We start from the raw sequence: 14,543 nt of genomic DNA on the forward strand, positions 1-14,543 counted from the left end.
CCCTCCCTGCCACTGTCTCTTTTATGATGCTTTGCCCCTCACTTAGCAGCTGTGTTTTCCTGAATTCTGTCCTCTAGTTCCTCAAGGCAGTGAGACTATGAGTTTTCTGCTATGTTTTAGTCCTATATGTCACTGACTGGTTTTGCCCTCAGACTAAAAACTATAAAAATGGGAAACATGGTGCCATTTCTTCCAAGTATTGACTCTGCTCTGGTATCTTCCTGCTTTTGGTTGCTCTCCAGCATTTTCAGATAGCTGTTTTTCTATATTGTCCAGTTTATAGTGGTTATCTGAGGGAGGATGATTCTAATAGGAACTACTTGGCCATACTGAAACTGGAAAACTCTTAAGATTCCTTCCTTGTTGTTAGGTCAGGTGTTATTTTTTGGTCTTACCAGTTGGATAACACTATAATCAAATGGCTGTATAGGGCAAATTATATTCTTTTAATTAAATGACTTTATCTCTTGTGTTTTCAGCATGACAAGAGTTCTACAGAAGAAGAGATGGAAGTAGAAAAGATAAAACATAAACTCCAGGAGAAGGAGGAACTAATTAGCAGTTTGCAAGCCCAGCTTAGCCAGGCACAGGCAGAGCAAGCTACACAGGTACGGGTGTAAGTCACCTCATAATCATTAAGTTAACAAATCACTAAAGCCCAATGGATTTTTATATGACTAATAACATTAGTTCTATAATATTTGTCTATGAATCTATCAATTTCCTTCCTTCCTTCTTCCTTTTCCTTCTCTTTCCTCCCTTCCTTCCTTCCCCACTAAGTCTAGTAATTTTACTAGACTGTGCATTGGTGTTTGTCATCCATGGTTGATATTTGTAGATACCCAGCATGCTTTTTCAATATTTGGTTTTGTACATTTTTATTTCAGAAGAGTTTTCTTGAATTATATAGCTGTAGTGTTTAGTCTGTTTTCTTCTTTGGGGACTTCTATTATCCATATGTGCCATCTTTGATTATCTTCCATTTTGTCACTTTTGGTTCCTTTTTATCTCTTCATTTTCAAAAGTTTCTTCTTTTTTTTTTCTTATTTTATTTAAGGCATTCTATTTTATTTACTTTTGTGTTCCTTCTTGTTTTGTGTTCTTTTCTGAAATGAATTTTCAGAATTTATTTTGATTCAGAAGAATCAAATTTTTCCTGAATTCTGTCACCTCATTTCTGAGTTTTTCTAATTCTCATTTTTAAATTTTATTCTTTCATGTCTTGTATAATTTTCTTATTTTTTTAAACACCTGTTGAAATAAATTGCAATTTTGATTTTTAAAAAATTAATTACTTTTATAGGAGTATAGTTGCTTTACAATGTAGTGTTAGTTTCTACAGCAAAGTGAATCAGCTATATGTATACTTATATCCCCTCTTTTTTGGATTTCCTTCCCATTTAGGTCACCACAGAGCACTGAGTAGAGTTCTGTACGCTCTACAGTCAGTTCTCATTAGTTATCTATTTTATACATAGTAGTGTATATATGTCAATCCCAATCTCACAATCCATCCCATCCCCACTTCCCCCTTTGGTATCCATACTCAATTTGTTTTTTGAGCATGCCTATGGTATGCTTTTCTCACCTGCTCCTTAGTTTTCTTTTTTTTTAATAATAACTTTGGCTGGGATTTGACCTTATTTTATGTTTCTTATTTTTGTGTGAAATTAATTTTCCTAAACTTTTTGAAGGAGGTTTGATTCAGGAAAACTTTTTTTATTTTACAGACTTTTTTCTTTTGTTGTTTTTGTGTTGTGTTCAAAGATAAGGCAGGTGGATTTCTGAGATTTCCTGGCTTTCTTCTTCCTGCCCTTCACTCTGGTCTATACCAAATTTGCTGAATAGTAATATAATGTGGGTCATGTGTATAATTTTAAATTTTTTAGCAGCTACATTACAAAAGGTAAAGAAGAAACAGGTAAACTTAATTTTAACAATATATTTCAATTTCAATTTCAATTTAGTTCAATTTATTAAAAATATAATTTTAAGATTAATATAAAATTATTTTTGTGTAAATTTATAATGTTTTTTCTGCACTAAGTCTGAAATTTGGTGTGTAGTTTATATTATATATCAATTTAGATGCTAAATTTTCATTGGAAATACTTCATCTGTGTTTAGATTTCATAAAATTTCCAGTTGAGAAAATAGATTCATATACTCAAGTTGTTCCATACATATATAGAAACTTTCTAATAACTGAACTGAGTGCTGAAACAACATTTTCCTTTAATATTTGCATACACTTTTAGAAACTGGTTAATTATTTAGAATCGTTAATTTGACTTTGAAAAACATATCAGCTTTAAAGCTACATCTGTGAGAAATGAAAGCACATGTCCACATAAAGACTTGTATATGCATGTTCATAGCAGCTTTACTTGTGAAACCAAAAACTAGAAACAACATGTCTATCAACAGGAGAATATTTAAACACACAATGGAATACTACTTAGAAATAAAAAGGAATGAATTATGCATCAGTAGTACACCTTTATTTTAAACTTAAAAGTATTTCTATACTTATTTTTGAAATAGAAAAATAATTCAATAAAAATAAGTATTTATATTTTAATTACCAATTATGATTTACATAGGTATCAACTGTTATTCATGCTCTCTGCATAAAGTATTCTAATAAACACATCACATAGGTGTGTAGGAAAAAAATTATTTAAATGGAATCAATCCATTGCCACTGGCTAGATAGCTGGTATGTATTTATTATAACACTAGGAGCAACATGCACACTTATTACTTGCACAATTCAGCAGTATATTATGTGATGCAACAAGTAAAGTGAAATATAATCATACCAAAACACAATTGTATTTAATGGAAAAATAATTTATACTTAAGTTAATTAAAATTAAATAATATTAATAATTAAATTTACATTAAGCATATTTCAAGCCCTTAATAGCCACATGAATTGATATATGAATATATCATAGTTGATAATGAATATTATAGCACGTGTATAGCCCTTTGTCTTCTATTTCTGTTATCCCTATTCTGTTTAATTTCTATTTCACACCTAGAAGTCTTTTCTTGGTTTAGTCGGTATCTTGGAAGGCAGCCCTGATGAGTTAGTTTTGAGACTTCAGCTGGGCCACATTGTTCTAGCACTTTTGTTCTTTTTACTGTGGACCCCTTGCATTCAGCCAGTATTGGAGAATGGGAAAGCCCTGCCAATTTAAGCTGTTGTTCTAAGACTGGCCAACTGTGCTTTCCAATAAGAATTTACTGGCTATTTGGAGGTTTTCCTGTTCTCAAGGCCATCAGATGTTGCTCTGTCACTGCCTTCTTCCTATTGTACAGACTCTAATACCAGGGTCTTTTGGTGGCTTGTCTCTACCTACTTGTATTTTGGGGTTTGTAGTACTACCTTCCTAATTTATTGTAAATATTGTCCATGGGTTTTTGATTTTATTATCTAGTTGTACTGTCTGGTTCTATGTGAGGATTCAGAGAAATTGAACAACTGCTGCTGTTGTTTCTGTTTTCCTCTGACAAATAATTTTGATAATTAAAAAAAAAAAAAACACAGTACATGCAATTCCCTTCAGTGTTAAGTAGAAATTAGAAGGATATTGGTAGGTATTTAGGGCAAATGAGAAAGGGAGGTCCAAGAATTAAGAGTGCCAATTCTTTTGCTTAAATATTTTTTCTTCTATGTCTTCAGTTTGCTAAGAGTTCAACAGAGATGGAAGAATTTTTAATGATGAAGAAACAGCTCCAAGAGAAGGAGGAACTCATTAGCACTTTGCAAACCCAGCTCAGCCAGACACAGGCAGAGCAAGCTGCTCAGGTAGGGTAGAAGGTACCTCAGAATCATTAGAATAAAGAATCATGAAAGTTTAAGATTATTACATGACAAGTCAATTCAGATGGTTTATTTTTAAAACTTTAGTAGATGAAAGTATAGTAGCTAGAATGTTATAGTAGAAATTAGAAATGTTATTTACCTTGATGAATACACCATAGCTTAATTTATGGCTGTTTCTTAGTTCTACAGGCCCAGAAACTTGGTTTTAATAGCACACAGAGATTCTGTCTTTTAGGAAGGAATGAGCTTATGCTAAGTTCAAAAGAGACTGTTAGATAAACCAAAAGAAATACAAGTGATTAAGTCCATTATTTCTTTATGGTAAAATCTTAATGATAAGTTAAATTATAGTCAGAAGATTACTTAGTGATTATGTAATGAGAAAGTGGTATAGGTTATATGATTCAATGTTAAACGGCACCAATATGTGACTTTCTTCTTCATAGTTATTTCTGCTACCAGGACTAGACTGTTTAGACTGGCATCCTCGACTCTTTCTCTCTATTTTTCTAAATTTCCAGTTTGACCACTCACTCATATTTTTCCTTTGGGAATGCTTTTGACTCAGGAAACAATTTTTTTTTCTTTTTTCCCCTCAAGTGCCTTTGTATAATAGCTAATCTTATCCATTGGGTGTTTGGTGTTTACTTTATTGATAACTTGTAGTATTAGTGGTGCTCTCTGTCTATGGATGACCTACTGCTGTGTATACATTTAAAACTGAATATCCTAAAAATCCTTAGTTTTACCTATTAGTTTTTATTGTGTCCTTTTTTGTACACTTTATACAATGTAGGATGGAGAAATACAAAATAGTTTTACCAAGTGGCTTAAAACATGGCAAGCCAAGATACACACACACACACACACAGTGATGGATCCGTTAATACATTTATGTGAATTAACAGATCCATCGTAATACAAGCCATTCAGAATGTGCATCGCAAGCAACAATACAAACTGAAAGTATTTTGAGAGGTGAAAGGAGTTTACTTGCATGTGACAACCAAGGAAGGTTACATGGAAAACTCAGGATTTAGGTAAAACTATGATGGATAGATAATATAGTTTCAACAAGGTAGGGAAGGTATTCCAATTGTGGGGAATGGTGAGAGCAAAGTCTCAGGAAAAAGAATATGGTACATTTATGGGAAAGGATGTGTAGATGTGTTTGGCTCATGAAGGACTCCAATGCCTATACATTTGAAACACAGGATTTCAAATTCATAGTGAGTTCAGAATTCAAATAATCAAAAATATTATGAAGATTTTTTTTCTCCTACCTAGAAGGAGAGCCAAGGTTGGTTCAATGTGTCACAAATTGAAAAATCAATAGTTGAAGGACCTGTGCAAAATGGACACACGAAGAGCTGTTTGGCGTGCTTAACCACAGATCTTAAGGAAATGAATAAGCAGGTGCGCACACGCCCATACACACACAAAAAAAAACCTACGAACAAAACAAAAACACTACTACCAAGCAACTCACAACCAGTTGATTTATTTCCATTTCATTTTGTTAAGAGCCAGTTACAAATGAGGGTGATTTAGAAGCCTGAAAGTAATGACAGTTGAAAATAGCTGTCTGGGGAGGTGGTGTGGATTTGGATGGAAATATACCGAGTTCTTTGGTAGAAGCAGTTCTTTGAAAATGAGGTCTGAAAGAAAGATTTGTATTTCCAGTTGTAGAGAATCTTGAGTAAAAGATACATTCGTTTGAAGTTTATGTCTGTAGGGCATGAGAATTTCACTGAAAGTTTTTGAGTGTGAATGTGATATTCAGTGAATTGTCTAAGGCTTAACAGGAATCTAACTTTGTATGTTTAATATTCTACTCTCCTTAGATCTTTTAAAAATATACGTCTTGTATATTTAAACACTTCTATTAACCATGCAAATACAGCTTTTATTCAAAATTTATGTTTAGGCTGACTTCTGAATTTGATGGTAGGCTTTCTCTCTCATTCCGAAGTTAGCATCAAAGCCTATCTCTCTTCCAAAATTCTCATCCTTGGCATTCAAAATTTAATCTGGAAAACTTATTTTCTATAAATTCTCAGTGTCTGTGTTTGGAGAATAGTCTGTGAGTTTTATTTGTGCGATATTCTGGGAGTGTAACTTGTATAGTTTCTCTGGTGTGTCTTCAGTTGAGTTCCATGCAGCAGGTGGTCCGAGAGAAAGATGCCCGCTTTGAGACACAAGTTCGTCTTCATGAAGATGAGCTTCTTCAGTTAGTAACCCAGGCAGATGTGGAAACAGAGATGCAACAGGTGTGTTGCTAAAACCTAGTAGAATGATTGTAGTTTTGGTTAACATTTAATTAAGTTATCACAGCCACTTTTCCACCCTTACCCATTACTCTTCACTTGGTCTGGGTTTGCTCATTAATTGCTTTCTTTTTGGTGTTCTTCTCTTCTGTTGCATATTGCTTATTTATTTTCCCTTACCTTGCCTCTTACCCCTTTAATCAGGTTGTCACTACTCAAAAGCTGAGTTTAATTGACAAATGTATGTGGTAGTCAGAAATTGGTTTCTCTTCAGTTTGCTGATTGTAGCTACCTTTGTGCATTGAAAACCTGATCCAAAGCTTCAAAAACAATGAAGTCAGTTTTAAACTTTAGAAAATTTAAAGATAAAAAGCAGTGATTTTGAAGCCATAAGGTCTTTTATTAACTCATTCATTTTTAAAAATTCATTGAGTAATTTTTGAAAATTGGCTTCATTGTTTTTAAGTTTATCATCTACTAACTCAAAAGTATCTGTTTCTGTTTAGTATGTAGTGCAGTGTGGTACCCAAAGGCACTCCAGTGGTATTTCATGGCTGATTCATTTAATTGTTTTTGAGTGAAAACTTCTTCCAAGTCCTAGGCAATCCTTCAGAATATACCACTAAATAAAGTTAATTTATATAGCACTTTTTAAAGTAGAATATTAATATATACATGTATCGTTGACTTATTCATTCAACAAATGTTTATCAAGTGCCTGTCCCATGCATGAAAGTAGAAGAGAAATGGTTCTTGCCTATAGATAATATTCTCTTTGGTGAGTGGGATATACGTGTACCTATGTTATTTAGGTACAGGACATGACTATATAATTTTAAAAAGTGGATATGTGTAATAAATATCTAATTACTAAAAAGGCTCCCTAATTCAGGGACTTCCTTGTATCAGTTTGGTTGTTGTTGGTGCTCTGAAGAAGACATTTTTGGAGATTCTTTGTTGCTGCTAAATGGGAAGCATGGCATGCTGGTGTCCGACCCTTTAATCTGTCATCCTCAACATCTAAAAATCTTAAGTACACAAGTCTACCTGACATTTTGAAAGGTAAGCAGATAATGATGCTCATGTGTTAGCACATTATGTCTAAACGTTTTCTTCTCAGAAATTGAGGGTGCTGCAGAGGAAGCTTGAGGAGCATGAAGAAGCCTTGTTGGGCCGTGCTCAGGTTGTGGACCTGCTGCAACAGGAGCTGACTGCTGCCGAACAGAGAAACCAGGTACTGCCTTGTGATCTCTACTACCTGCCTTGGGAGTATTCATCTCCACTTTAGTTTGCCAGGCAGCAGGTATAAAATCCTGTTAGAAACCTTCAGAGAATTGATGCCATTTATTCATTCTTTCAACAAATTCTCTGTGCTTAAGTGGTGGTGATACTATGATGAGCAAAATATATACAGTTCCTTCCCTCATGAGGCTTACATTTCACATCTTTTATTGTTGCTCTTTTCCTTTGTGATTTTAGGTCTAGGGTCCTAGTTTCTTTAGAATGTCATATTTTCCTCTAAGGAGTTTCTTTTCTGTCAGTTTACCCCTTCTCTGTCTTCAGTGGTTCTTGTGCTTCATGTACTGTCCCTTCTTTGTTTGTTTTGTTGTTTAACTTTATGTTGGTTTGAAATAATCCCACCATGCAATATTCCCTTAAATTTAAAGGTGATTAAGGATGCTGATGTTCTAAAATCTTAAACTCAGGTATCCTATTCCCTGACTGTAGCCCATCCTGTCATTCCCTTTCTTAGGCTGTCCTGACTTTCATTCTCATTAAGATTCTTTGATCCTTTCATGTGTTGCTCTGGTATGTTGGTTCTTTCTTGGCCTTGCTCCTTTCCTTATCTGGTATAGATCTGCAACTGACCATTTGGACTACTCCTTTACCAGCCCTTGGATTCCCTGTGTCCCTTCCCCTTCACATCCAGGGAGCCAAATCCTAACGTGGAGTCGGTGCTATGGTCCACCTTCTCTGCTTGTTCATCTGGGTCCTGCATGCTGCTGGAGAAAGTCATATCCTTTCTTCTTAATTTTCAACTCTCCTTGAGAAGGACTGTCTTTCTTGCATAGAAACATGTTCCCATATCTCTAGTTCTAACAGAACCCATACCCTGACCCTGAGTCCCCTTTCTGGCTGTCATTGGATAGTCAGGTTCAAATCCCAGTTGTGCTACTTACTAGATAGGTACTATGGAGATAGTTACATGTGTGTGACTTTATGGTAAGTTTCCCTTCTCTGCTCCTTTTAGTACCTTATAAGTATCTCTCTCATGGCCTCTAATATTTTGTATTATAATGATCTGTTTAAGTGTGACTCTCCCACTAAACTCTGAGTTCCTTGAGGGCAGGGACTGGATCCATTTAATTCAGTATTTATTGAGTACCATGTACTCAGTATGCTATATATTATGCTAGATGCTGGAGAATAGTGATGATAAAACAGACACAGTCCCTTTCCTTATTGAACTAATTTTGTATTGGGAGACACATAAGTGAAAAGCTAATGACACAAATAAATATATATATGAATAAAAACTGTCAAAAGTATCAAGAAGCAAAAACAGAGGGTCTTATGCAATTGTAGGTTTGGTCCTGAGTGTCTAGGCCTGGGCTTCACCTAGAAGAGGCTCTTCACTATGCTTATTGAAATGAAAGAATGAATTTATGGTTCATGAGACTTTGTCTTTTTTTCTTAGATTTTCTCCCAGCAGTTACAGCAGATAGAAGCTGAGCAGAGTACTTTAAGGAACACTATAGAAACAGAAAGACAGGAGTCCAAGATTCTGATGGAAAAGATGGAACTTGAAGTGGCAGAGAGTAAGCTATCTTTCCATAACCTGCAGGAAGAAATGCATCATCTTCTAGAACAGCTTGAACAGGCAGGTCAAGCCCAGGCTGAACTGCAGTCCCGGTACAGTGCTTTGGAGCAGAAGCACAAAACAGAAATGGCAGAGAAGACCTCTCACATTTTGAGTCTTCAAAAGACTGAACAAGAGCTGCACTCTGCCTGTGATGCCCTAAAGGATCAAAATTCAAAGCTTCTCCAGGATAAGAGTGAACAGGCAGCTCATTCAGCTCAGGTCATTCAGCAGCTGGAAGGTCAGTATTTGATTGTGTTTGAAGCCCATTTGTCTAGCCCGTTTGTCTAGCATCCCTTTAAAATTTCAGGGATCTCTTAGTGACATCATTTGCTTAAACCAATTGAATGAATAGAATGATTAAGAAAGGTGTCTCTTCTGAACTCTTTGTTGCATTTCTCCCATCTCTGACTGAAGTTATAATCTGGCTTAATAACATTATTATTATAGTACTAAAAACTATGGATAGTAATGTGTCAGACATTAAAAAGAACCCTATGTAAAACATGACTGTGGTCTGAAGGGTTCACTGACTGAAATGAGTAGGATTTGAATTAATTTGTGGAAAACTCAGGCCAGATCTAGTTGCAAAGGTAGGGAGACTGAATTGCATGGAGTCATCTTTACTTCTAAAGATGGATCTGAATGCTTTTCTTATAGGTGAAAATTTCTTTTTAAAGAAAACTTTTATCCTTTAAGGAGGTTTAAAGAAAACTTATTTTTTTTAAATGTGTTATTATTAAAGTAATACATGCCTCTGATTTAGTTTAATTCAAAGATTGGCATACAGGAAAGATTTTAGAAAGCATTAAATTGAAGATCTGTATTGAAGAGAGCTGAACATTAACCAGAAAGCCTTAAGGGACATTACATGGGAACAGTGTGTTACATGAGCATGCTGTTCTCTTAATTGAACCATGTTCATGTTTAAAACTGTGCTATAGAATCTCAGTAGGATTTATAATGCTTACATGGAGAGTGAAGAAAAGAAAATAAAAAACACTAAGGGCATTTTCAAGCGGGAAAGGAAAAATGACTTTTTAAAAAAATACCTAGACCTGTTTTATTTTACCTTTGAAGGAGGTTTACTGAGATGTCCTTTGGTCCTTGAGAGCATTTAAACAATTTATAAAAATGTTGGTATTGGCATCGTAATTTTAATTAAGATAACTGAACTAGAATAAACAGCATATGGTGTATCCCTAGAAGATAACTTACTAAGTTTCAGGCTTGAGGCAAAGATCATTTCAATTTTATTTTCTTTTCCTTAGATCAACTCCAGGAAAAATCCGAAGAAATCAACCAATTTCTAAATAAGACAACGTTGCTAAAACATGAAATAGCATCTCAGACTTCTTTGCCAGATGTTTCTAACGAGGGCACACAGGTAATTAAATGTGTACTTTTTATGAATATGATCTATTTGTCTTTGCTGTATCTATACTTGGGTGTTCTAATAGAATTTATTCCAGAAAGCAGTATAAGCCTTCTGTCTTTTCTACCTGATAAAATGCTTTTTTGGAGCCAATTCTATTTGAAAGGAATCATGAAAGACAATAGTGTCCCAACAATGAATAATGAGAAAAAAGTAGACAATGAGCAGCATAACTTCAAGAGCCTTTCTAATTCTAAGGTCTTAGAACTCTGTACTGGAGATGAGTCATTAATTTTAACCTTATAATCAGCTTTCCCAGTTGAGAAATCAATTTTGTTTTTGGCAGACTGAGATTTGATCAAGTTTAAAGTATACAATTCAGTCTAACCAAACTTAAAAGTCTATTGTAGAAATCATAATGCCCACATTAATCAGTTAACAGTAAAAAGTTTAATTTCCTGTTGATTGGCCAGTATATTCTCTCTGCCTTCTATAAAAGTCTCCAGGGAACTAGATTTTAATCAACAGAAGGCTGCTTATTGAGCTTGAATATCAGAACAAGGAGAGTTAGTTTGATGATCTTAATTAACTAGTGTCAAGCTGGGATAACTGGATTAGTTCATCTCCATTATAAGATTATACCCTTCCAAACTGACAGATATATTGGTCAGCAGAGTCCCTTAGTTCCTGTGTAGTACTGTGCACTGATAAAAATTTTTGCTTCCTGGTTTTTGGCGTCTAGGCTTTCCAATCTCTTCTATTCTCGCATTCTCAACTTTTTCCTCCAATGTTTTGTTAAGACATTTTTCAGCAACTCTAAAAAATTCAGATTCCATATATATGTGTTAGCATACAGAATTTGTTTTTCTCTTTCTGACTTACTTCATTCTGTATGACAGACTCTAGGTCCATCCACCTCACTACAAATAACTCAATTTTCTTTCTTTTTATGGCTGAATAATATTCCATTGTATATATGTACCACATCTTCTTTATCCATTCATCTGTCAGTGGGCACTTAGGTTGCTTCCATGTCCTGGCTATTGTAAATAGAGCTGCAATGAACATTGTGGTACATGACTCTTTTTGAATTATGGTTTTCTCAGGGTATATGCCCAGTAGTGGGATTGCTGGGTCGTATGGTAGTTATAGTTTTAGTTTTTTAAGGAACCTCCATACTGTTCTCCATAGTGGCTGTATCAATTTACATTCCCACCAGCAGTGTAAGAGGGTTCCCTTTTCTCCACACCCTCTCCAGCATTTATTGTTTGTAGATTTTTTGATGATGACCATTCTGACTGGTGTGAGGTGATACCTCATTGTAGTTTTGATTTGCATTTCTCTAATGATCAGTGATGTTGAGCATCCTTTCATGTGTTTGTTGGCAATCTGTATATCTTCTTTGGAGAAATGTCTATTTAGGTCTTCTGCCTATTTTTGGATTGGGTTGTTTCTTTTTTTGATATTGAGCTGCATGAGCTGCTTGTAAATTTTGGAGAATAATCCTTTGTCAGCTGCTTCATTTGCAAGTATTTTCTCCCATTCTGAGGGTTGTCTTTTCATCTTGTTCATGGTTTCCTTTGTTGTGCAAAAGCTTTTAAGTTTCATTAGGTCCCATTTGTTTATTTTTGTTTTTATTTCCATTTATCTAGGAGGTGGGTCAAAAAAGATCTTGCTGTGATTTATGTCATAGGGTGTTGAACCTGTTTTCCTCTAAGAGTTTTATAGTGTCTGGCCTTACATTTATGTGTTTAATCCATTTTGAGTTTATTTTTGTGTATGGTGTTAGGGAGTGTTCTAATTTCATACTTTTACAGGTAGCTGTCCGGTTTTCCCAGCACCACTTGTTGAAGAGGCTGTCTTTTCTCCATTGTATATTCTTGCCTCCTTTATCAAAGATAAGGTGACCATATGTGCGTGGGTTTATCTCTAGGCTTTCTATCCTGTTCCATTGATCTATATTTCTGTTTTTGTGCCAGTACCATACTGTCTTGATTACTGTAGCTTTGCGGTATAGTCTGAAGTCAGGGAGCCTGACTCCTCCAGCTCCTAAAAGAAAAAAAAATGGTTCTGAAGAATGTAGGGGCAGTACAGGAATAAAGACGCAGATGTAGAGAATGGACTTGAGGACATGGGAAGAGGGAAGGGTAAGCTGAGAAGAAGTGAGAGAGTGGCATGGACATATATACACTACCAAATGTAAAATACATAGCTAGTGGGAAGCAGCCTCATAGCACAGGGAGATCATCTCGGTGCTTTGTGACCACCTAGAGGGGTGGGATGGGGAGGGTTGGGGGAGATGCAAGAGGGAGGAGATATGGGCATATATGTATATGTGTAGCTGATTCACTTTGTTAAAAAGCAGAAACTAATACACTATTGTAAAGCAATTATACTCCAATAAAAACAAAAAATAATTAAAAATAAAAATTCAAAGAATTTTATAGTGAACACCTGCATACTCACCATCTAGATTCTATTAATATTTACTATATTTGCTTTATCATATATCTATCCATTTATCCATCTCCCAATTCATCTTAATTTTTTGTACATTTCACAGTAAGTTGTAGACATCAGTACATTTTTCTCTAAATATTTCAGCATGCATATCATTGACTAGATTTTAATATTTGTTTATAGTTCTTTTTCTTTTGAAGTGAGATTTACAAAACATGAAATGTACGGGTATTAAGTGTACTATTCATTGAGTTTTATCAAATGCGTTACCCACATCCCTATCAAGTTATATCACCCTACGAAGTACCCTCTTGCAGTCAACCACATTACTCCCCTCCAGAGATGAGCCAATGTTCTATATTTTCACCGTAGATTAATTTTGCATGTTTTATATCCTATAAATGTAATCATACATTTGTGTTATTTTCTAGAAAACTTCTTTCATTCAGCATATTTTGAGATTCATTTATATTATCGTATATATCATAATTTATTCTTTTATATTGCTGAGAAGTATTCCATTTTATGAATATACTGAGTTTTCCTTTTGCATGACTGTGCTATAATTTCCTTTTGATGGATAACTGGTCTTTTTATGCTTTGGGTATTATGAATTAAGCTGCTATGGACATTCTTGTACAAGTATTTGTGTGGACATATGTTTTCATTTGTCTTCATTAAATGCTAGTTGACAAATTTCTGGGCCATAGAGTAAGAATATATCTAGTTTTATAGGGAAATGCCAGATCTTCTTCCAAAGTGATTATATTGTTTATACTCTCACCTAAAATATATGAGAGTTCTAGTTGCTCTACATCTTCTCTAAGATTTAGTATTATCAGTTTTTAAAATTTTAGCCATTTTAATGTGTGTGTAGTGGTAGGTCAGTGTGGTTTCAGTTTTCATCTCCCCAATGACAAATAATGTTGAACATGTTTACTTGAGATTCTTGGACATTTGTATATCTTCTTTTGGTGAAGTATCTGTTCATGTCATTTCCTCATTTTAAAAATTGAGTTTTTTACCTATTTATCAAGTTGTAGTAATTCTTTATACATCCTGAATGCCAATTTATTATCAGGCATGTTTGGTGAATATTCTCTCCCATGCTGTGTCTTGCTTCTTTTTAAATTTTTTTAAATTGAAAATCACATATTGAATTTTTTTTATTACAAGTAGAATTTCTTTTTAAATATTTATTTATTTGGTTGCACCAGGTCTTAGTTGCAGCTGTTGGGCTCCTTAGTTGCAGCTCATGGACTCCTTAGTTGCGGCTCACCGGCTCCTTAGTTGTGGCATGCAAACTCTAATTTGCGGCATGCATTTGGGATCTAGTTCCCTGACCAGGGATCGAACCTGGGCCCCCTGCATTGGGAGCACGGAGTCTTATCCACTGCACCACAAGGGAAGTCCCCGTGGCTTGCTTCTTATCCATTTTCTTCATGATGTTCTTTAATTAGCAGACATTTAAAATTTTGATAAAGTGTATTATTTATCATTTTTTTTCTGGTTATAATTTTCTTTGTCCTGTGTGTGAAACCTTTGCTTAACCCCAAGTCATGAAGATATTCTCTTATGTTTTCTTCCACAAGCTATATAGTTTTAGCTTTCACAGTTAAGTCTCTGAACCTCAATAAATTTTTGTGTGTGGTGTAAGATAAGGGTCAAGTTTTATTTTTTTCCCTTTATGGATATCCAATTGTCTCTGCACCATTTCTTGAAAAGACTTTACTTTCCTCTTTGGAT

The 14,543-nt window shown here is 34.7% G+C and overlaps 1 protein-coding gene across 17 annotated transcripts in view; it reads left to right on the plus strand.

The window, feature by feature from the left end:
- GOLGB1 (golgin B1) overlaps positions 1 to 14,543 on the plus strand; it is an 88,384-nt gene that overhangs the window by 23,841 nt on the left and 50,000 nt on the right. For 3 of the 17 annotated variants that reach the window (XM_059065398.2, XM_059065399.2, XM_067034479.1), the window contains 7 exons: positions 480 to 608; positions 3,692 to 3,817; positions 5,123 to 5,251; positions 5,983 to 6,105; positions 7,223 to 7,336; positions 8,801 to 9,203; positions 10,234 to 10,349. In XM_059065398.2, the coding sequence (XP_058921381.1) occupies positions 480 to 608; positions 3,692 to 3,817; positions 5,123 to 5,251; positions 5,983 to 6,105; positions 7,223 to 7,336; positions 8,801 to 9,203; positions 10,234 to 10,349 (1,140 nt within the window). The remainder of the gene's footprint in view (positions 1 to 479; positions 609 to 3,691; positions 3,818 to 5,122; positions 5,252 to 5,982; positions 6,106 to 7,222; positions 7,337 to 8,800; positions 9,204 to 10,233; positions 10,350 to 14,543) is intronic. The other 14 variants (XM_059065401.2, XM_059065403.2, XM_067034484.1 and 11 more) reach the window with 10 other exon arrangements.

Source organism: Kogia breviceps, chromosome 5 (assembly GCF_026419965.1).
Source record: "Kogia breviceps isolate mKogBre1 chromosome 5, mKogBre1 haplotype 1, whole genome shotgun sequence".
Lineage (NCBI taxonomy): Eukaryota > Metazoa > Chordata > Mammalia > Artiodactyla > Physeteridae > Kogia > Kogia breviceps.